This window comes from Leopardus geoffroyi, chromosome B3, assembly GCF_018350155.1.
Source record: "Leopardus geoffroyi isolate Oge1 chromosome B3, O.geoffroyi_Oge1_pat1.0, whole genome shotgun sequence".
Lineage (NCBI taxonomy): Eukaryota > Metazoa > Chordata > Mammalia > Carnivora > Felidae > Leopardus > Leopardus geoffroyi.
The window spans coordinates 110,903,621-110,928,379 of NC_059337.1; the positions used below are offsets into that span (position 1 = coordinate 110,903,621).

At 41.3% G+C, this 24,759-nt stretch overlaps 1 protein-coding gene across 4 annotated transcripts; it reads right to left on the reverse strand.

Moving 5' to 3' along the window:
* Positions 1-1,896: 1,896 nt before the first annotated feature.
* Positions 1,897-24,570, reverse strand: ZBTB25 (zinc finger and BTB domain containing 25). Of its 4 annotated transcripts, none has more exons than XM_045451226.1 (3): positions 24,147-24,569; positions 11,036-11,215; positions 1,897-7,443 (listed from the first exon to the last, which is right to left on the reverse strand). In XM_045451226.1, the coding sequence occupies exons 2-3, from the start codon at positions 11,206-11,208 to the stop codon at positions 6,309-6,311; spliced, it is 1,308 nt and encodes a 435-aa protein (XP_045307182.1). In that variant the 5' UTR covers positions 11,209-11,215; positions 24,147-24,569; the 3' UTR covers positions 1,897-6,308. The 4 variants fall into 4 exon arrangements, with proteins under 4 accessions (XP_045307182.1, XP_045307183.1, XP_045307185.1 ...); XM_045451227.1 differs by lacking the exon at positions 24,147-24,569 and adding an exon at positions 24,043-24,146; XM_045451229.1 differs by lacking the exon at positions 11,036-11,215 and having other exon boundaries at positions 24,147-24,570.
* Between the last annotated feature and the right edge of the window lie 189 nt (positions 24,571-24,759).

Genomic DNA, 24,759 nt, shown 5'->3' on the forward strand with positions numbered 1-24,759 from the left:
CTCAGACCCTGGAGCCTGCTTCCGATTCTGTGTCTCCCTCTCTCTCTTCCCCTCTCCTGCTCACGCTCTGTCTCTCTCTCCCTCTGTCTCAAAAATAAATAAACATTAAAAAAAATAAAAAGGAAATTCCAGAAAATTATAGGCCAATCTCACAGGATGTCAATGTAAGGAAACAGGAGGCAAGAAGCAAAGGAATATTTACTCATATGTCCCTGGATTTATCTCTTGACCAGGCAGGACACCAAAAACTGAGTCTGAAGTCTGGTTAGAAAAGCAAATGTTGATGGGGACTAAAATGCCAAGGACTTAATGTTAAAGACTTAGAAGAATCCTCAGATGAGCTCAATGTAACAGTCACAGTGTTATATTTAAAAAAAAACCCATCTGTTGCAATATTTACACGTAAACTGGAAGCTTCTTGATTAAAGAGGGATGTCAAAATACAGAGGTGCCCAACATATTATAGAATTCCAGGAAAATTCTTATTAGTCATGACTAAATAAGACCCAGCAGTAGCTAAGTACTAGTGAATTAAACAAATAGTGATGCCAGATTTGAGTGTCATATAAAATGGATTTCTAAAAGATACACGGGTGCCACCTTTTGGCCAGATTAAAAATTTACACAAATTATAACCCACGATCACATGCTAATTTCACAAAGAGACCGTGTTAGACATGGTTGTTTAATTCAAACATTATGTGAATAGATTTTAAACTGCCTTGTTGCTTAATACAGCTGATTTTTAATCACATTTTTTTTTATTTTTTAAGACCTGGGATAGAAGATAATACAAAGAGAGTTTAATTCTGAACTAACGCAACTCATACTTGGTAAGTATTCCTTTAGCTCTTGACAACCATCACAAAACTTACTTTCAGCTTTTAGACCAGGATTAGTTGACTTCAGCACTGTTGATGTTTTGGGCTAGATAATTCTTTATTTGAGGTGGGGGTGGGGGCTGCCTCCTGCATTGTGAGATGTTTAGCAGCATCCTTGGCCTCTACCCACTAGATGCCAGTAGCAACTATCCCCTCCCCAGCCCAACCCAGTTGTGACAACCAAAAACATCTCTACATTGTGAAATGTCCCCAGGGAAAGGGGGATCACCCTGTGTATGGTTAACTGGCAGTGTCAACTGGCCACAGGTGCACAGATATTTGGGCAAACATTATTCTGAGTGTGTCTGTGAAGGTGTCTTTGGATGAAATAAACATTTGAATCCGTAGACTGAGTAAAGCAGACTGCGCTCCCTAAAGTGAGTGGCCCTCATTCAGCTGAAGACTGAATAGAACAAAAAGGCTGACCCTTTGAGAGTAAAGGCAACTTCTCCTATTAATCTGGGACATTGGTCTTTTTCTGCCTTTGTGGATCTCAAGCCTGCTGGCTTTTGGACTGGAATGATACCATCGGCTTTCCTGGGTCTCCAGCTCGCCAACTGTAGATCTTGGAACATCTCAGCCTCCGTATTTGTGAATCCATTCTTTATAATCAATCAACCTCTCTCTCTCTCTCTCTCTGTACTACACGCTATTGGTTGTTTCTCTGGAGAACCCTGAGTAATACATGCTGGTTGAGAACCACTGTTGTACATTAGGTTACTAGCGAAAATACAGGAAACAGGGAAGAAAGAAAGAAGCAAAGCAGGGAACTATGGGCAATGGCTAGACGTTACCTTTCTTTCCAGAGATGGCGGTTGGAAAGCATTTGATTGGGACACCAATCTTCTATTAACACAGGTTATGGTTGATAAGACCTGGGCTCACTGATGCATTTTTGCATTACACATCCAAGATGGTCCCTGGCACAGACTTACTTACCCCAGTGCTAGGATGACAACACTCGGCAGACACTGCTGTAAAATAAGAACAGTCTATAAGCCGCACTTAAAAAAGGTTTTGTTTATGATCAAGTCACATTAATTTATTGGTCGTGATAAAATACATGACATCCACTGTTTTCATTCCAAATAGAGGATACAAAACTTTCTAAATTAATGTGTCGGAAGCAAACTCACGGTGCGTAAGGTGGGAAGAGTTTAACCATACAATGTACTATTCTCTGCGGTCTCCTGAATTTGCCATGTGTTACTTGTACGTGGAGGATTTCTTCTGTGGGCCTTTCTTCTTGCACAAGTGTTTGAGTTCCAAGTTTCTTTGAAACTATTTTAAGTTCATATTTGATCTACGCTGACTAAATGACTTTATTTGGCACAAAATGGAAGAGCCAATGGCAGTTAATGTCAGATGCGTCGCAGCAGTTGTCTACTAAGCAGTCGAGCGTGGCACAGAAACATGCTGCAGCACAACGGGTTCTTCCAGGTCTTGAAGACAAAAATCGCAGTTGGTGATTCCTTGTATTTAAGACATCCAGGCTTGGGGCCGTATAATCTCACCAGTTTTCAAAAAGTCCAACCATACAAACATAGAAGTACAGCAGAGAACAATCATTTACAGATTTCACTCTTAGGAATTTAAAAATTAATTATAATAAAATCCCTTAGAGCTACATTTAACGTAAAACATACAAAGACACAGATTACATTATGAAAACTCTTCGTGTGGCTTATTTTACCTCAATTACTACTAAAAAATGACACTTATCAAGGATCTGGGTTACAACACTAAGAATTTGCCTGGGCAGATAAACATTAATGGAATTACACCATTTTCCAGACTATCTTTTTCCATGATTAATAGGTACTTCCTTCAGTTTAAAGTGAGGCCTTTCCAATGTTACTTTAATAGAACGTAATGAATAACTATGTTATTATCCCCACTCTACTTCTTGTCTCCATGTACTTTTTAGATGACCTACAGCAAAGAAACGAAAATGATATTTTCTCCATTGCTTTTGTTCTTTTTTTCCATGTGTAAACAATATGTTTGGGGTAACTTTCCATGAAGCTGAAATTGGCAAGGTTTTATTCCCAATAATGCCGATGAACGAATATCCCCCTTCCTAAAGTCTAAAGAGAAATACTACTGATTAAACTACAATAGAAATGGAATTCTGGCAACGTTGCCGTTTCTAGAGTATTTCTAAAAAATAAAAGGAAGAACTGTGTCAAAAAATTATTGAATATTAAATAGTATATGACCGCTTCTAAGACATTCTAGAGTTTACAGGTTGGAATACTGAAGGTTTAGCTATAGAATATATGTAGTTTTCTTTATATGGTTGGTTTTTATTAATAATATTAAGAGAACTTAACACAATTCCTCACAACACCCCTGTGAGGTAGGGATTGTTTATGTCCACTTTACAAGTGAGAAATCAGAAAAACAGAGCAAGAAATAATAATCTCAAGATATAGAAATCAAGAAATTTTGGTTTTCTTATAAGGCAAACTGCACTTATGAGTACCAGAGTTCTGACAATATGCTAATAGGGACAAATACTGAAACAAGTCTGTTTTTCTCCAGAAAACAACTATATGTAGGATGTGGAAAGAAGAGAGAATCCTAAACTGATCCAAGAAGAAAATGTCTGCTTGGTATTTGCCTCATACATTAATTAAGGTGCATCTAGCATTTCCAGTTTTAAGAGCTTGGTAATCATGCAAACCACATTATATGGTTAAGATTACAGCTCATTTTACAGATGATGAGGTCAAAACTAAAGGGTTTAGCTGAAAGAACCTTTTTTTTATATATATATATATATACAAAGTAGATTCTCTTAGTAAGGAATCAAGTCTTAAAAAAATACACTCAGGGCACAGTATTAATTATACGTGTAACAGTTATTTTTAAAATATGCCCGTTGAATGAACGAAAAAAATTAAACTGGGGTCAGTTCCCACACCACTATTCACTGATTCTCTGCAACCCACCTTTTGGGACTTTTTTCCTATAAAATGGAGTTAACATTTTCCCACTTCCTAAAATAGAATATTATGAAGACTACAAGAAAGAACATTTGCTCTGAATTTCTAACATTAAAAGGAACTAAATGAATGAGAACAAAAATACAATTAACCATTATGTTCTTAACATCTAATAAGTATAAATATATTTCAGCTTTAAATTAATGTCCGCCGTGGCCAATCAGCCACAAGCAAACACAATTTCTCCAGACTCTGCCCCGAACTGCTACCCTACACCTCAACTCATACGCACCCGCAATCCCACCCTTCAGCTACGCACTTCTTGTGTCAAGGACTAATGACTGAGCAAGAAGAAAACAAAGAAGGAAGAAATCAGAAAAACTGTCATCCTAGTGAGAAAAATAAAATTTTACTTGAAGAAGGCCGGGGAGTATATCATGAATAGCCTAAAATACAGGAAATCGATGTTAAGATGTGTGTTCACCCTATGAGATGAAATCTTTGAGGGCAGAAAAGTTTGAATCATTGTTTAAGTGACTTAGGTTTAAGATTAGATGAAGTTCTCACCCCCAAGAGCAACACATTTGTTTTTAGCCACTCCCAACGTAACTGCTACTATAAAAACAGCTAGTTAGATTTTATTCTCAACACATAACAATCTTGACCCCAGGAAGTTTTAGTCATTTGTCTGAGGGAGAAACGCTACTGCCTTAGACGATGCCCAGTAGTTTCTTCATTCAGCCTTCAAGAATAACTTACCACTTCATAAGTCACCTAAACTCAGTGTTTACCCAGAGAAAACCTTTGTGCCCTTAGAATGGGCTGGATTACTCTTTCAGCTCCCTTCTGACTCCACTCTGATGCTGTCAGGAGATGTCTTCAGAAGGATGCAGTCAATAAAGGAGCTCAGAGTTTCTGTATACAGTTAAATTGTAAGCCTCACAAGCCAGATTTATTAAAATGTCTGTGAGGCTTTGAATTTAACAGGGCAGCACACACAAAAAAGATGAGGCTGTTTTAAAGCCTCTCTGCTTTGTTATTCTTGACTAATCTTTGAAATTTAAACATTTCAGAAACAGTTTAGATCTATCCTTTGTGGTGAAGTTTGACCAGCTATTCTCCAGCTACATAAAGCAGGACAATCTACCATTTAGCCCATCAGTTTTAATTTTTCTGGTGTTTTAGCTTTGTATGTTTCACTGTGATAAAAGGGAGCTAAGGTTATTCACAAAGGGAAAGCTATCATGGACTTTAGACATAGTTCTAGGACACTGTGTGTACTGTTAGTTTTATGGACCAGAAAAAAATGAAAACTGTGTCACTGAAAAACTACTTCTGCAAGTGAGAGAAAATTAACATCAACTTAGGCAGCCTAGAAAATCCTCGGGCGCTGAGGGTAGAAAGACAATTTGTATTTTATCATTTTCCTCTCTAAGCTGATGTAAATCTCTGGTTATAAAAAAAATCTCAAATTGCTCTTAAGATCCTTAAGAAAACGTTCTAGATTAAGGTAACAACATTGGTGTTAGTCAAGGCAGTTCTGTCTGAAGCTCTGTTTATCTAGGTGTATGAACATTTCTGTTTCTCTGCTTAGGATTTTGTTTTACTGTTTGAATCTCCTCCATTTGTCTCTTTTCACTAAAATATTTTTCATTAACAAAGAGGTATGCTCAATGTGAAAAAATAAATAAAAGCCATGCAAGATGCTGCAGAGCTAATAAGTAAAAAGTGATTTTAAAACTACTCATGATTTATTATAGCTATGCCTTAAAACAAAATTTTTATACATTATATAGTTATGCATTAGAAATAACTTTAACTCCCTATGTGGCAAAAAATATTATTATTGTTTTTTATTATTTTAAAATTTTTAATGTTTATTTATTATTGAGAGACAGAGCATGAGTGGGGGAGGAGCAGAGAGAGGGAGACAAAGAATCTGAAGCAGGCTCCAGGCTCCGAGCTGTCAGCACAGAGCCCATGTGGGGCTCGAACTCAGAATGGCAAGATCATGACCTGAGCCGAAGTTGGATACTCAACCAACTGAGCCCCCCCAGCGCCCCAGAAAATATTTTTAAATAGTCTTTACAGTGGCTTATTCATGTGAAAAATTAGCCAAAACTGATAGTCTGGAGTATTCTTTAAAAAATTTCATTGACTTCATTTTCAATTTGGTTTTACTGATTCTACTTAGAAATTCTATAAATATTTACTCTAAAGTTCCATAATTCTTACACTGATTTCTGATTTCGTAATTGCGATTTATGAACGGTTCATGGCTCTACTTGAAGGTTACATTTTAATAGCCATGTGTATAACATACCTTACAATAAGACCTAATATATACCACCTTAAAACTATGGATAAATGGCAAAGAAAAAAGTGAACAGACGTTGAGGAGGAAGAGAGTTTATGAATAAAAAAATGCATGTGGATTTTTTTTTTCAGAATTGATATAAAAATTATGGAGGAGAAACTGCTACTCCACAAGGATAGTGTCCACACTTTCTTGTGTGAGCTCCGACTCTAAGGCACAGGATGAATCTAACTGTTCTTGCGACAAGCAAGAACTTCTCAGGGGGACATCAGACCAGCTGTCACAGTACGGCTGAAATCTCTGGGCTACCGCATTACTGAACCTTTGGCATCGGTTGTATCTGGAAGATTTACCTTTGTGTATATACATGTGTTCCAGCAGTTGGCTTTTTCGGAGAAATTTATGACCACAGATGGAACAGCTGATTTTTCTTTTCCTTGAAAAAGAAAAATTACAGTTTAATTCTACTGGCTCTGAGTCTTTGGAGATCAGAGACACTTGGCTGATCTGCAGAGGCTCGGTGGTACCCTGGTTTGAGTGGTCAGGCTGCTGCTCATTCTCCTTGACAATGAAGGAGCTGACCCTGCGGCATTCAAGAGCCTCACTGTTTTCATTAAGTGGATGCACTTCACCAAGGTCGTTGCTTTCCAGAATGGAAGCAGGGACACCAAACGGGAGGGATCCGGACACGTGGGTATGGAGATGTTGTCTTAGGTTACTACGGGAATCAAAACGTTCCCCACAGTAATGGCATAAGTGTATTTTGATACCGCTTTCGGTGAAAGTGGGGCCTGTCACCTCCGCTGAGGGTGAGGGATGGCTCTGGGAGATCACAGACTCTGGGTCACATCTCTCCTGCTTGATGGACACTGGGGGCTTCTGGTGTTCCTCCAAGGCCTGGGCAGCAGGACGGGCCCTCTGCTGATCAGCAGTGCCATCATCCAGCCCAATAGCGAGAGAGAGCTGCAGCTGGGGGTGGTCGCCCTGCGCAGCAGCCCTGTTGCCACTGTTACTGGAAGGAGCTTCTTTGACCTCCAGCCCCGGTTTGACAGCTGTTTTTTGGGTTGTTGAGATCTGAATGCCATACAGATTGGAGGACTGCACAGTCTCTGGTGAGAACACCTGATTCATTTCAGTCGCAATGTGAGAAAGGTAGTCGGCGTGAAGAAATCGAATCCCTTCCTCCAGACGACTATGATCCACAATCTGTTTTGGCCCTTTCCCCGTGTACATAATGTGCAGCAAATAGCTGAATATGTCAGGTTGGATATCAGTTGGTTGTATTTTTATGCATTCACTGTTAAAAACAAAAAACAGAACCGCACAAAATGAAATGACCAGCTGGCCTTTTGGGTAGCAGCATACAGTCTAAGGCTAACGTGATTTCTTCCCAAGAAGTTCAAACTTAGCAATCTGCCTTGATGAAACATATCAACGGAAAATTAAACTTTCACTATACACCAGCTCTGTGGCCCAGCAACAAGTCTTCATGTCTTCAACCTACCGCCTAAAGTTAAGAAACACACACAGATGTTCTGATGAGTTCAACATTTAGTGACTCCTAAGTGATATGCCCTATACAAGCTTCCAGGGAGTAGAAACGTGATGAATAAAACAGGTCCCTTGCTGTTAAGGAACTTACCAGTCTTTTGAATATATAATCAAAAGAACTGAGAATGGGGTCCCAAAAGACACCTGCACGCCAGTCTTCACTGCAGCATTATTCACACTAGCCAAAAGGTGGAAGCAATGCGAGTGTCCAGCAACAGGTGCCTGGATAAACAAAATGTGGCCCGTCCGTACAGAGGACTATTACTCAGCCAGAGACAGGAATGAAGCTCTGACACCTGCTACAACATGGATGAACCTGGAAAACGTCTGGTAGGTGAACTAAGCCAGACACAGAAGGACACATTTTGTAGGATGCCACTTATAAAAAATATCTAGAGCAGGCAAATTCATGGAGACGGAAAGTAGATTAGAGGTTACCAGCAGTTTGGGCCGGGAGAGATGGGGAGCTATTGCTTAATGGGCACAGAGTTGCTGTTTTGGGTGATGAAAAGTTTTGGAAATGACAGCGGTGATGGTTGCACAACGCTGCGAATGTACTTAATGCCAGTAATTATATGCTGAAAATGATTCAAATGGCAAATTTTATGTTATATATATTTTACCAAAATAAAAAATATTAAAAATTTTAAAAGGATCTATTGAAATTGGCAATATTTAGGATTTCAATTACACTAATCCCAGGGGCACCTGGGGGGCTCAGTCGGTTGAGCATCCGACTTCGGCTCAGGTCATGATGTCGTGGCTCGTGGGTTCGAGCCCTGCATCAGGCTCCATGCTGACAGCTCACAGCCTGGAGGCTGCTTAGTTCCTGTGTCTCACTCTCTCTCTGCCCTCCCCTGCTCGCACTCTGTCTCTCTGTCTCTCTGTCTCTCTGTCTCTCTCTCTCATAAATAAATAAATAAATAAATAAATAGCACTAATCTTATTTTGGCTTCCTAACTATATTAGCACATCTAGTCTTTACATCACAAATGAATACAGGCATAACTTTGAAAAACTTCAAAATAACCCCAAGCCCAATTTTTAGATATGAATCTAGAATTCAGATAATAGGTGGAAATAATGAGTGAACAAGAAATTGGGAAACACCCTGCAAGATGAGGATAAACAGAACCTGAGGGAAGTGCTGGATGTCAAGGAACAACAGAATCAGTCAACGGACTTACCTTCCCTGAAGCAAAACTTTGTGAATGCTTCACAATGCACTGGGTGTTAGTAAGTATAGCGACAATCCATTTCTTTAGTCCCCGTATCTCGGGATTCCCTCCTGGGTTTCACTCTTAGCTCTCACCCACCCACTTCCAGGGTCTGTGGCAGGGCTTTTTTATATCGGTACAGAGCTCTGTTAACTGAGGATTTTTAGTTGCTCAACAGAGATACCGACAGCAGGCCTGACACCTTTGCATCTCTTGGATTTAGTTCAGCGTGCATGGTGCCTGGCACACAACAGGCGCTTTGGGAGCTGAACCAACTCACAGCTCTTAGAGGAGACTGATGTGAAGGTACTGTTTCTAATCCAGTTTCGACACTGACCCTAACTATGACATGTCCTCCCCTCCAACCTCCTCCCTCCTTGTGCCATGCATTCCAGTCATTCTGACGTACTCCGTTTCCTCAATGTACTAGCCTGGTTCATATCTGCCTATGTTTCCGTGCACTTTTCCCTCTGCCTGCAACGTACCTTCCTGCATTCCTCTACAACATCCGGAAAACTCCTCCTGATCCTTCAAGATACAGGGCCTCAATAAAGCCTATTCCAACCTCCTCAAAATAGAGCTGCTGACACTCCACTCTACCTTCTACAACACTTCTATTATAGACGTATCACGTTAATTATTGATAGCTGTAGCTGACAGTGCAAAGCTTCGTTCCAAGCATTTTAATATTATTAATCCATTTAAATCTCAACACCATGGGGTGAGTACACATACAATGCCAGTGTCTTACACAGAAGGAAACTGAGGCACAGACAGATCAATTACACTGCGATTATTTTCTTTACGTGCACTATCAATGAGACTATTAACCCCTTGAGGGCAGGGAGCATAATTAGCCTGTTACTGGGGTCTAGCACAGTGCTGACATTAAGTACCTGATAAATACTTGAATGAATGAATGGGTAAATAAAAATGTGTAATTGAGGCTAGACTCCTAGTATTTCATGCACGGTCCTTTAAAAAAACCTAGAGAATTCTATCCCTTTCAATCGAGGATGGATTAAAGCTATTCTTTAAGAGCTCAGAATCTGAATACCACTTTCCTGCCCTCTTCCTACATACCTATCATGTTGGGATAACCTAAATTCAAAACATCAAAGCACTTTTTGAAAATAGTATTTGAAACAAATGACTTTTGAACTATAGTATGGAATATAAGATGGGTAGAACTATGACATTAAGGCCTTGCTATGAAAGTGCTACAGAACAGGTATCAAAAACTTAGTGGGTTAGAACACGGATCTTTAAAAACACGTATCTGCATTTGAGTGTAACTTTTTGGGGGGCTATAATCCTGGATGGACCAATTATTTACTTCAACCTCAGTCTCCTTTTCTCTAAAATAGTGTGGATAAGAGGCACCTGGCTGGTTCAGTCGATTAAGCATCTGCCTCTTGATTTCGGCTCAGGTCATGATCTCACAGATCATGAGTTCGAGTCCCGCATTGGGATCTGTGTTAATGGTCTGGAATCTGCTTGGGATTCTGTCTCCCTTGCTCTCTGCCCACAATTCCCACCCCCACCCCCACACTGTGTTCTGTTTCTCTCTCTCTCAAGAATAAATAAACAGGGGCGCCTGGGTGGTGCAGTCGGTTAAGCGTCCGACTTCAGCCAGGTCACAATCTCGCGGTCCGTGAGTTCGAGCCCCGCGTCGGGCTCTGGGCTGATGGCTCAGAGCCTGGAGCCTGTTTCCAATTCTATGTCTCCCTCTCTCTCTGCCCCTCCCCCGTTCATGCTCTGTCTCTCTCTGTCCCAAAAATAAATAAACGTTGAAAAAAAATTTTTTAAAAAGAATAAATAAACAAATAAACTAAAATAAAATAGTGTGCATAACAGTAGAATGTACATTAGGTAAATACTTAGTGCTTGGGTATGGGATAAGCCTCCAATAACTTTTAGCTATTACTGTTTTCATTTTTACCTTCCACCATGGATCCTACACACAGAGATGAATTACTGGATGTGTAGAAAAAAAATACATAACTTTTTTTTATTTCTTAAGGTGACCCCATGACAAAGAATCCCCAAATGATGTTACAATAAGGTTTAGCTATATCACAATATTTAAAATTCTTCTGATTTACAAAAGCACATCCTTACCTTGTTTGGTGAATAAATATCATCTTGAAATAGTTAGAAAAAGCAGCAAGCACTGCTCTGTGGGCTTTGAAGTAAACGTCTCCAATAGCAACTGTGCAATCACACAGAAAACCAAATTCTCGCTGCATGTTCAGCTGCTGCAGGAGGACAAGGCTATGGCTACCTGTGTCCATTGTGGCTCTGAGAAAAAGCACAATTTTTGTTTGTTTGTTTTTTTTTACAAAATTAGCTACAGTTCACACACATCTAGAGTACAAGGACACCTAAATTTAAATGAGATTATTCAATAGTTTTTAATACTGTTAATTTCACCCCAAACCTAGCTAACATGAAATCCCCTCCTTATGAAAATACCAATTCTTCGAAAACGGTAAAATATGGTCTTTTTTCATTTGGTAAGAGGGTGGCTTGGTATGAGTGACACAGAAGCAAAAGGAAGGCTGTCCTTTTTTAATCCATCTGACCTCAACGTTACCAGTCCTGTTTCCTCACTGGAAAATGGGATTGAGATGCTGACCCATTCCTCAGAGCTAAATGAGTGAGGTTATGTGACAACCACCTCGTGATGGAAACTGCTATTCAAATGTTAACCATAACTGTTAATAACTTAACAGTGTCCTGGCTGGGCTAGAGGTGTTACTGCTCCTTAGGAATCCTCTATGTGGTCAGGGGACACTGGCCTCCTGACTATCATACAATGTTTGGGAAATGTGTCAGTCACAGTACATTCAGGAGCCCTTAAAATAGATACTAAGCCACATCCCCTGATTTACATGGGGCCTGGAACCCTATGGGAAAGAGCGTATACCCTGATATTAACTGGATTCAGACATACATACAAGTATGGAGGCTCCTGAAGAAACAATACAGAATGGGACCACTGGTCCTGGGAAAAATCACGCATGAGAAAGAACACGCAGAAGAATTCTGCCAGCAAGGGAGAGCAGTGTGAGCAGCAAGGGTACTGAGTGCTGTCGTTACACGTAGGTGGGAGGCCCCGCTTCACCACCTCCTCCCCAACCGTGTAGACAGCCACCAGTGTTTTAAGGAGAAGGCAGCCGGGTACGAAGGTCATCACTGGCAAGCTGGGAAAACCTTCTCTAAAAGAGCAATTTCTGCAAAAGAGAATGAAGTTTCCTCACTAGCCAGAGACCAAAGTCAAAGAGGTCAGCGTTGAAAGTGTGGGGTTAGCTGTCTGGAGATTGGCCGCAGCTTGGGCAGCAGACAGCTGAGTGATCAATTATATAATAGAACCAGCTAACACTTAACGGTGTTTCCTTTCCCTTAGGAACTTTCTACTCATTTAATTCTCAATACAACTCTACAAGAAAGGGAGTAAGCAATGCACCTTACAGATGAAGAAACTGAATCATTGCAAAATAAACGGACTCAAGTCATATGGCTAGTAAGTGGGAGAGTGGGGGATTCAAACCCAGGTACTGGGCTCCCGAGCCCAAATGTCCTCCCTTTCCACCTTTCAGAGAGAACATGACCCACAAACTGGAGATGCTTAGGGAATGGTCAGGTTATACATCAAGACACACAGGGAAGCCTTGGGGCGCCTGGGTGGCTCAGTCAGTTAAGCTTCTGACTCTTGGTTTCGGCTCAGGTCATGATCTCACGGTTTGTAAGTTTGAGCCCCGCATCGGGCTGTGCACTGACAGTGTGGAGCCTGCTCAGGATTCTCTCTCTCTCTCCCTCTCCCTCTCCCTCTCTCTCAAAATAAACTTTAAAAGAAAAAATTATGAAGTATTTCAGATGGACAAATAGGTACAGAGAGCAATGGGACAAACACGCAGCCACCCACCCCTGAGCACATAAGGTAAACGTTACAAACATGGCAGAGACCCCCTGCCATCTCTCCCTCATCTGCACTACCTCCTACCTTGCCTCTGAAGGCAGTCATCATCCTGACTTTGGTGTTTATGACTGTCTTGTAACAGCATTATGTTCTTGCTGCATCTGTACATATCCCTTAAGAAGGGAGAGTACTATTTTGCATGTTTTAAAAGTGTATGTAAATAATAGCGTACTTTAGGAATCCTGCAATTTGCTGCTTTTAGTTCTACATTCATAAATTGCTTTTTAAAATTCTACTTACTCACATAGAAGTTTCTCCTAAGCCTCCCCCAATTAAAAAATAAATGAAAACAAAACTCTTACTCCTTGCCATCTCATTTTAAAAGCCTGTAAGCAGTAATGAAATAAGGAAAATAACAGAACCTACAGAGACCCGAGCCTCAATAAAAATCCAAATTGTAAGTATTGTTCCAAAAGGCCATTTAACTAAAAGTCACTACTTACTGTATTTGCTACATTACCCAGATTCCTAAACTCCACCAATTTAGAGAGAGATTTAAACACCAAAATAAAACTGGGTATACTGAAGATTTCACCATGTGAAAAACATGTGTCTTAGATTCAATGAATGGTTCAAAGTGAAGTAGCTTAAACTAGCCTTACAAATTGTTTAAAGCAAAACAAAACCTCAGATCATAAACATTTTCACCAGATCTATATCTATCTGTCTATATATAGTGCAGTAGTATAATGAGCTATTGAACCACATGGAAATGAGAAAGGGCACACTAAAAAGCCACATACACAAAAATGTTGTGGTTAATCGTCTATGAGTAACAGTTAAATTCTTCACTTACTGAACACATTTTTTTTGAAGAGAAACTTAATAAAGAAAAAATTATTTGAAAGCACGCATTACACAAGGCCTAGGGATAGAAAAAAAAATTACAGATACTGCAATCAACAAGACTGCAGGCTAATAGGGGAGACAAAACATAAAACATAATAATTATGATATAAAGTAAAAGTGATAAATGTCATAAGAGCAGTTCAGAGAACATGTTATGGGGGGGTGGGCAGGGATCAACAGCAGGTGACTCAATGGAAAATAAGCCATTATTTAGATGGACAGGCAGAGGATGAACATAGCATTCCAGGCAGAGAAAAAATAGGATGAATAGAATTACAGGGAAGAGTGTGAATATACAGGTAACTGAAGAATTCAGTCGGGCATAGAAAAACCAAAAGTAAGTGACTAACGAGATGTGGTTAGCTCACACAGGGTACCAATTGTAAAACTGAAAGGTACTCCAGTTGTGTTTGAGATGAACTGTTAAGACGTTTTTGCTGGAGGGAGAACACATAGTAGTTAAAGCTCAGACCCTGGAATTAGACAGCTTGGATTAAAATTTCAATTCTGTCATTTAGCTGTATGATCTTGAGAAGACACTTAACTTTCTGGTCTTTGGTTTTACTTGTAAACTATGGATGGATAATTACAGTATCTATCTATCTCACAGATTGTTATATCGATTTAATACGATAATGCATATAAGCACTTAAAAGTAGTGGGGCCCATAATACCAAGCATCATCATCATCATCAGTGTGGAGGCCTGTTAGTCAAACTGCTCTAGTAACAATACATAAAAAAGATTAGCAAGGGAAAGGTATGGAGAAATAAAGACCAGCAAGGAGTCTGCTGTAATATCCAAGTAATGGCAGTGGGAATGAAGGAATAAAAAAAGACGCACCAGACGCAGAACTGACATGACCTGGCAGCAGGTTGGAAGTGATAAGCCACAGAGAATATCAAGTCAAAGGTGAGTCTCAGAATTCCAGCTTGGGTCACTGGAAGAATTCGTTCATCCCTTCAGGTCGTATTTGCAGAATAACTGTCAGGTGTCAATACAAAGGCAGGGTCCCAGAATGCTGGGGAAGAGGCATAGAAGCTGTCTTAATAAAAGAGAAGTTTCATTTTGGACATAGTTCAAGGTGTTCACGCTAGGACATCTGAGTAGAAATGCTTGGTGATCAATGAGACAACATGAGGACTGGGGCTCTGGAGATCGGGGCTAGACAGAGAGAGAAGGGCCTCAGTAATTACACAACCGAAGCCACCAGGAGTGGATGGGACTACTGAGTGAAATAAGAGGGAAAAAAAGCTAAGAATGAATCCTTGAACAACACAGAAAAGACACAAGAAGAAGAAAAGGAGAAATAAGAAAATATATTTTCTTATATAAGGGAATGGTGAAGGAAAGGCAAGAGCCTTGGCTGGGGGAGCCCAACAGCTTCCATTTTCCATGGTGGAAAATGCTGCAGACAAACGTGAGGATGAGGCCTATTACAAATGCCCCAAGTGTGGGGACCAAGAGGTTTCTGGTGACCTTTGACAATGGGAAAGCAGCAAGAGCAAAATATCTCACTGCAAGAGGATGTTAGAAAGCACACGTCATAAAGGGTAGGTACAGATAGGATAGGGCACTGAGAATAGGCAGCTTCAGCTTGGAGAAGACTTCCAGCCTGAAGAGGGGTGGAGTCTCTAGAAGCCAGAAGGAACACAAGCAGAAGTCTTAAGTGTAGTAGTCAGCCACAGAGAAGAGAGGGATTTCTTTCTGATGGTGGCAAGGAGATGATGAGGTGAGGGGAGAATGTGAGAGTAGTCTGTAGATGGCTTTGATTTACATACTATGAAGTTAGTCCATATGCAAAGGGAAGAGCTGAATTTAGGTCTTGAAAGAAACCTAGAGTAATAATCCCTGATGCTAACATATAGTGATGAAGTTCATACAGAACTTTCACATAAAACAATCTCTTTTTCTCTTTTAGGTGTGATACTTTCTATTAACCTGTCTTCAAATTCATGGACTCTTGTCATTTCTGTTAAACTCATTCAGCGAATTTTTAATTTCAGATATATTTCCAGGTCTTAAATTTTCATTTCATTCCTTTTTAGTGTCTGGTTCTCTGCTGAGATTTCCTATTTCTTTGCCCATTACCACTTTACTTTATGTTCTTGAGCATAGTTATAATAGCTGCTTTAAATCTTCTCTGCCAGGGGTGCCTGGGTGGCTCGGTCAGTTAAGTGTTTGGCTCAGGTCATGATCTCACAGTTTGTGAGTTCGAGCCCCGTGTCAGGCTCTGTGCTATTGGTTCAGAGCCTGGAGCCTGCTTCGGATTCTGTGTCTCCCTCTCTCTGCCCCTCCCCTCCCCTGCTTGTGCTCTGTGTCTCTCTCTCAAAAATAAACATTAAATCTTCTCTGCCAAATCCAACCTCTGGGTCATCTTGGAATCAATCTTCATTAATTAGGGTAATAGTTTTCTGTTTCATTTTGGACAATATCCTAGACACTGTGATTACTGCAGTAAAGACTCTAGATTCTGTAATATTCTTCCAAAACACATTGATGTTTTTGCTTTGTTGTTATAATTAACTTGGTTGGACTTAAACTCCAAATTCTGCCTGCCCTCTGGTTCAGTTTTTTCAGCAGTAGGTGTGCCGAATGGGGGTTGCTCCACATATATCTAAGTTTAGGGATTGGCAAGAGATTCAAGCTGAGTAATATACAGTATTTGGGGTCCTCCCAGCATCCTTTCTGGAATTTTCCTTTTCTTCCCAGCTGTGTGATCACCCTGAACTCTGTCCTCTTTTCTTCAAGCAAGTAAGATTACAGGTTATTAACCTAATTTTAGCCATCTCCTCATGTCACCAACAGGAGTCTTCTCTCAGGATAAAAGCCATAGAAATGGAAATGTGCCCACTGCTGTTCCCTTCTCCCAAGTATAGACCTTATTCCAGTTTCTGCCTGATTTTTGTCACTTTCAAATGCCATCTGGTAGTTTCTAAAGCTTTTTTTCAAGTTCATACAGTTGACCCTTGAACACTGGTTTGAGCTGCACAGGTCCACTTATATGTGGATTTTTTTCCATAAACACAGTACAGTACTGTACATGTATTTTCTCTGACCTATGATTTTTTTTTTTTTAAAGTAAGCTCTAGGCCCAACATGGGGCTTCAACTCAGAACCCCGAGATCAAGAGTCGAACGCTCTACTGACTGAGCTAGCCAAGCGCCCCTTCCTTATGATTTTAATAAGTTTCCTTTTCTCTACCTTATTATAATATAGCATATAATACATACAAAAAATGTGTTAGTTCACTGTTTATGCTATCAGTAAAGCTTCCAGTCAACAACAGGCTCTTAGCAGTTAAGCTGAGGGCAGGGAGTCAAGTTATGTGCAGATTTTCAACTGCAGAGGGGTTGGTACCCCTAATCCCCACTCAGTGCAAGGGTCAAATGTAGTTTTTATTTCCGAATTGTCCCAACAGGAACTACTCAGCCATTATCACCCTTCATCAGTTCTAAATAGTCCTGCACTCAAGATCCACTTACACTCTTAAACACTATTAAGGACTGCAAAAGGCTGTTGTTTATGTGGATTATATTTATCAATATTTACCATATAAAAAATTAAAAGTGAGACTTTTTTTGAGAGACATAATGTGTTAGCATGTGAGCAAGGGAGGGGCAGAGGGGGGAGGGGGAGAGAGGGGGAAGGGGGGGAGAGAGAGAGAGAGAGAGAGAGATAGAGAGAGAGAGAGAGAGAGAATCCCAAGCAGGCTCCATGCTCAGTGCAGAGTCCAACGTGGGGCTCAATCCTATGACCCTGGGATCATGACCTAAGCCAACATCAAGAGTCAGATGCTCAACTGATTGAGCCACACAGGTGCCCCAAAAGGGAGACATTTTAAAAATTTTAATTCATTTAAAATAACAGTAAGCCCATTATATATTAACATATACTTTTTCTAAAAAAATAACTACATGTATTTTTTAAGTGGAAGGGTAACATTGTTTTATAGTTAACAATCTTCTGATGCCTGGCTGTAAAAAATACAGCTGGGTTCATTGCTTCTCTGTTCACATAATCTGTTGCCACCTTAAAAAAAAAATGTTTATTTATTGGGACACCTGTGTGGCTCAGTTGGTTGCTTGTCCGACTTTGGCTCAGGTCATAATCTCAGGATTTGTTGAGTTCGAGCCCTGTGTTGGGCTCTGTGCTGACAGCTCAGAGGCTGGAGCCTGCTTCAGATTCTGTGTTTCTCTCTCTCTCTCTCTGACCCTCCCCTACTTGCACCCTGTGTCTTTCAAAAATAAATAAATGTTTTAAAAAAAAGTTTATTTATTTTGAGAGAGAGAATCCCAAGCAGGCCGTGTGCTCTGAGGTCAGAGCCCTACTCAGGGCTCAATCTCCTAAACTGTCAGATCATGACCTGAGAAGAAATCGAGTCGGTTGCTTAACCAACTGAGCCACCTAGGTGCCCCTGCCACATGTTGTTTTGATTCAAGCATAGTAAGATATTTCAGCCTTGCAAAAGCAAGATCCTTGTAGATCCTGAAAAGGTTTCCGGAACCTCTGGGGGTCCTTGCACCATAATTTGAGAATCTCTGCCCTATGCTATCTTTTTTTGATCCTATGAGGTAGTAGAGCAGGTACTATATTGGTTCCATTTTATGGTTGAGGAAGCACAGGCTTAGGGAAGGCAGGAAAGGTACCCGATGTCAGGCAATTAGCCATTAACTGACAGTACTTCAGGTCTGACTTTATTTTTATTTTTTTGTTAAAGTTAATTAGTTACTCAAGGACAATTCCTTTTTTTTTTTTTTTTAATGTTTATTATTTATTTTTGAGAGCAAGAGAGACAAAGCCCGAGCGGGGGAGGGGCAGAGTAAGAGGAAGACACAGAATCTGAAGCAGGCTCTAGCCATTAGCGGTCAGCAGAGCCCAATATAGGGCTCAAACCCATGAACTGGGGGATTATGCTCTGTGCTGAAGTCAGATGCTCAACCAACTGAGCCACACAGGCACCCTTCAAGTCTGACTTTAAACTCATGCCCTTTAAAACCCCCATGTAAAACTTTTAACATACATACTGATGCAGATTTTGCAAATATATTGAATTGAATAAGGGGGAAATTTTTCCAAGTGTATAAAATGAAAAAAACTCAGATCTGTTAAAAAAAAAAAAAAACAAAACCACAACTTACATACATAATAGGCTCATTCAAACTTGTTTGCATAATAATAGACCTTTGATGTTTCAAGGCAACACAACCAGATTTTATCTCATGTCAGTATAGCCAATCCACCACAGAGTTATTAAAAACATTTACTAATGCAACCTACTTTGCAAATTATTGGCTAAGCTTTTCATATAGCCTTTGCTCATTATTTCTTTGACCATCAATTCTATTTTCTCTACTATGTGGAACAGCCAAAGCTTTCTATGCATGCAGAAAGATCTTAGAAGTTACATTTAAGAATTTCCGGTGGAGGGGCAGCTGGGTGGCTCAGTTGGTGGTGTCCAACTCTTGACTTCGGCTCAAGCCCTGCATAGGGCTCTGTGCCGGGCATGGAGCCTGCTTAAGATTCTCTCTCTCCCTCCCTCCCTCCCTCTGGGAGGGAAAAAAAAAGTTAATAAAAAATGAATTTGGGGTGGCAATTTTAAGATGTGAGAGAGGTTGCAGAAAAGTAATTTTATACATTTTACTAAATTGACAAATACCATAGTCAAAATGAAAGAGTACTTCCTCTTAAGATGCTTTATCTATTATCAAAGTGGTATTTATACTGTAATAATAAAATCAGTATTGATATTTAAGAAAAACTACAAAATCTTATTTACTAACTCAATTGCAGTAACTCTGGATTAGCTCAAACTAAGTAAACGAGAACAGCTTTATACCAGTATCTATTTTTGTTTAATTAAAAGTTAGCTGACATTTAACATCTTTTAGTTTTTACTTATTTTATATTATTTATTCTCGTTTATTTAAAAACTATTTATTGTATTAGACTGGACTCTCAGATCTATGGTAGCCAGACGATAGACGATATCCTTGAATACACAGCTTTTCATTCTCTCAGGCTGTATGAATCTTTAATAAAAAAGAGACATAGGTATAAGACATCTGTTGCCGTAGAAAATAAACAGTCTTAGATATTTTCTCTGTGGTTCCTACCATTGTGACTTTATTATTAATTAAAATTAATAGACAAAGAGAAAAGTTGGCAGAGGAATGTGTACAGCTTTTTTGAGATACTTACTCATGGCTATAAATACAAAGATAAAAGCAGATATATTCAAAGTGCCAAGTGATAACAGACTTTATACAATGGTTTTAATTTTTTAATGGTACTTTCACATGACTGTGGAGGTGTAACAGTTTATAATCTAGAGAAGGAATGTTTGCAGAGATCATTTTATCATGGAACAGCTCTTATCACTGACTGTACTGTAAAACTTAAAATGCAGGGGCTGTACTGATGCCTGCGTTCTACTCCACGCTAACCCAAAGAGAATTGCTGTGAGGCTCAGATCCTTTTTTAAAAAGCTCTTCAGGTAGTTCTAATATGATGCCTCAGTTAAGAACCACTGTATTAGAAGGGAACCAAGCAACCCGAAGAGAATATTTCACTCTATAATTTCAGAGAAAAAGAAGCCATTTTACAAGAAGTTCTCAAAATGTGGGAATTATACCAATTACGTTAAATGAAAAATCAACTATTGTACTTCTAATGTTAAACAAAAAAATTAGCCAGGTCCTAAGAAACAAAAGTGCTCCCAAACTAGTAGAATGGGCACTGGGGGCAGAGGAGGAACACATCATTTCCAGACTTCTTCTAAAGAAGTATTTAGGAAAAAGAGGTATGTCCTCTCAGACACCATTATGCCTATTTTCATAATATCTGAAAATGATACGGAAATCACAAATCTGAAAATACTGAGATAAAACGTACAGTAATTCTAGGATCTGCTTATGAAAATCACTAAAAATATTAGAAAAAAGGGTAAAAAGCAGACACGGTAGAAGACACAGGAAGAGCAGTTATGCTCTAGAAACTTTTAACGGAACAGGGAAACGTTAGTTTGGGGCCTCCCGCCTGTTGCCAGACCCAGCCAGCCTACTACATCTCTAACCCCCATCTAACCAACATGTGGGATGCCTGATAAAGCCGCAGCACCAGGCAAACATGAATGCTAATACTGGTGAATGCAAACAGCTAGTGGACCTTAAAAAAATCAGAACCCTGTGAAGGAAAATAAACGGTCTTCTTAGTCCACTAAAAAAATAATGACTGTATTTCTGAAAGAAAAAAAAAAAGCTACTCAAAGGACAGCAGAAAGCTGGAAAACGACAATGCTAGTACAGATCTAGAATACAGTATAAACAAGAATAATTATTACTTCTGAATATAGGTGAACCAGTACTTCCTTTGCTACAGAACGTTCCACAAACATATTATCCACATGGGTTAATTTTGCTTAAAGTGCCTAGAGTTTTTCACAAGGAACCAAAAGTCATTATATGACTGATAAGTACAGGGAAGAAATGAATTAGAAAAATTTCAAAAATAACTAACAATACTATAAACATTTTTTTCTTCAATTAAGATTTAAAAAGGGGTGTGTGGGTGGCTCAGTTGGTCAAGCGTCCAACTTCAGCCCAGGTCATGATCTCACGGGTTCGGGTTCGTGAGTTCAAGCCACGCATGGGGCTCTGTGCTGACAGCTGGGAGCCTGGAGCCTGCTTCGAATTCTGTGTGCCACTCTCTTTTACCCTCCCCCACAACAAGTAAACATGAAAAAAAATTTTTTTTTTAAAGATTAAAAAAAAATTCCTACTGGCAAAGGGAAAGCAGATGTGTGAATAAATTACTAATCCTAAAACTGATGTTTGTTTCAAATACTTTCCTCTTACTCCACTCACCCTAAACAAGTTCAAGTAGCAATATCTTTAGTATCCTAGAAAAAATAATACTGTTCTAGTTAAAGTAGCTACTATTATAATGAGTAAATACTATATGCAAGGCCTTGTGCTAAGTGCTCTATGTGCATTCTCCCTTTTAGTCCTCACCTTGGCTATGCGTTATTTTTATTTCCGTTTTACAGATGAGGAAAAACCTAGACTTAGTACCCACAACTAGCAGATAGTATAAAGCGGGGATCAAGAGCTAGGTCTGATTCCATAACCTGCGCTGATAACTATCAACTGGAATAGTACTTTTCTTAGCATTCTTCTCTCAAAAGACTGACGTTCGCATGCAATTTGGAATAAATAAGCAAAAACGGAGCACAGGAAGTGGTGTACAAGTACTTTATAATTTATCAAGATAAGAGCACCTGCACTGCTTTTTTAAGACGAGGAAAAAAAAAAAACCCTGCAATAATCTAAAACCCCAACTCTGTTCTGGCCCTATTATGACAAAAAAAAAAGACAAGTTTTTCTGTAACAAGATGGTCAAGCACCACCTATGGGCCATAGTAAATAAATCACTTTGGTTCAGTGGTGGGGAGGGCATTATGCAACACTTCCCAGCACTGCCTTTGCCAGGATATTTTACGGCCAAGACTCTTGGGCCCCTCCTCCCCAGCTAGACAGCCTGGCTCCTGCCCATTCCCCTCAGGAGATAGGGTGGAAGCACACAGCTCCATTTTCTAAGGCAAAGAGGGCAGCTGAAAGTCCTGCTCAGCCTCTCTGGGCAACCACAGGCGCCAATAAATCAGCCACAGGCGATTCTCTCATCCTTTTCCTGGCTTGAAGTCGTAGCAAGATACAATGCACAAGAGCACTGACTGGACTTGTGAGATAAGTGATCTGGCCTTGAATTCTGCTGTAAATGACAGTATCACAGAAGACAGGTAAATCCTCTAAGTCTGTTTCCTCGCTTGTAACATAGAAACACTATTACCTCCTTTTTTATTAAGTACTCAAAATTCATCTATGAAAGGGGCTAGCCACTGCTGGTGCTCAGTAAACAGCGAACAACCTGAGGAGAATCCATATCCACTGCTTCCAAATAAGACATTCAGGGAAGGGCTGGGCAAAAAGGTATAGCAAGTCATGTGAGGCCCCTCCCTGCTTTGTCACTAACCATCCTTGTGACCTTCCACGGTTTCCCATAACCTCCCAGCTATCAGAACTAATCTATTCCAAACAAACAAACAAAACCAAAATGAATCTATTACACGTGCTATCCCAGTATTCTACGCCCTATTAAGGGACTGTTTTCTGATCATGGATAGTTTACCCTTAACCAAAACACATCCAGATTGCTTGCTAAATGGATCTTTGATGCCTTAACCTAAGGAAGCAACCAATGCTGCAAACATTGGTTATTCTTGCAGATAATACGGCTGAATTTTGGAGACAGGCTTTGAGCCCCAAAGTACATCATAGGGAGTCTATTTCACCTAGAGATAATGCCAACCCCATTCCTTAAAATAACAGAGCCATCACACAATGGCCAAGCCTGGTTTCTCAATAATCTGAATCAAGGCAAGTATATCACCTCTGGCAGACAGTCTCTACAGTGAGTGGATTAAACCGGCACTGTGCTCCTGGTGTGGTGGAGAGCCCAATAATCAAGGCCTAGAGCCCTACGGTCCAGTTACTCAAAAGATGTAGGGCTTCTATCAAGCTACACGTTCTTTAGGCCGGGTGTCTTTGATTGTAAAATGAGAGGGATGAACTGGATTTCCTCTAAGGCCCCTTGCAGCTTTAAAATGTCATTCCAACGTATACCTTACACGCTTGACAAAATCCTGTGAGAATCAACAGTTTTGCCAAAAGACCCGAGTCTCAAGAGAACGAATACCAAATATAATTCCCCGGGGGAACCGGGCGTTACTTTAGGAAACACATCAGCTACTATCAAGTTCCAAGTACAGCTCTAGGTGCTGCCTAAGCAGCTTGATTTTTCCAAATAACAAGTGCTAGGTAAGCAGTGAATGATGGGGCAAACTTTTAAAAGAAAAACTGGATTTACTCAGAATGAAATCAATATAATCCGAAAAAAGGAAGAAATGAATTATGAAGGGGGGAGGAACTTCCTGCCCTAGAAACGGGGTAATCACAAACAGGGGTGGGGGAGGGAGAGGACAGTGGCCGAAGCGTCTCGCAGTTTGCACCATGAGACCCGCCCACTTGCGAGAAGGGTCCGCGCGGCCGCCCGGGGAACGCCGCAGGCCTGCTGGCGGGGGTTCCCACGCGGGGTCAGGCCCCGACAGCCGCCTTCTGCGGGCAGCGAAGGGTGGTTCTGGGCATCCTCGGCCCAGCGCTCCCTCGCGGTTGCCATTTTCCTCCTGTGCCCTGATTGACATGTCAAACGGACCAGAACACCCCTCTCCCCAGCTACTTGCATCTGTCCCACGACCGGCGCAGCTGCAGGCCGCCGCCCCGGGCGGCTCGCGGCGGGAGGGACTGAGCCCGGAGCAGCCCACAGGGGCCGGGCCGCGTCGCTTACCCAGACGCCGCCGCGGCGGCCAGCCGGCTCCACCGTGCGGGAGGGGCGGCTCCCGCGCCGCGCACGTCACGCGGCGGCGCCGGCTCACGCACCCCACGGTCCGCTCTCGCGCGGCTTCCCGCGCCGGCCGCCCCGCGATGGGCCCACGTGACCGCGCGCCTGGTAGCCGGGGAACGAGGAGAGCGGGGGCAGAAGAGTGCGTGCGTACGTGCGCGCCCGCCCGCCCGCCTGCCTACTCAAGAGGCTAGGCGGGGGTCGGCCCCGCGCTCTGGGCACCTCCGCCACGGTCCTCAGTCGTGACTCTGTAGGCGGAAGCGTGGAGATGAGCTTGAGCGTCACAGGCTCCCCACACACAACCGCGTGACCCGGGGACTTTCCCCAGGGTGTGCAGAAGCACAGCACTACCTCAGTTCGGGGGTGGGGGTGGGGAAGGATGCGCCCGCGTGTTCGCGGGAAGAGGGGTGGGGGCGCGGGGCCAAGGAGGCCGAGCCGCTGGAGCCTGAGGGGGGGTGCGGGGGGAGGCGGGCTGGGCGGGGTGGGGCATGGCGGGGGAAGTGACTCAAGGCCAGAGGCGGACAGGCCCATGGCAGGCGGAGTGGGGGGAGCGCGGGGA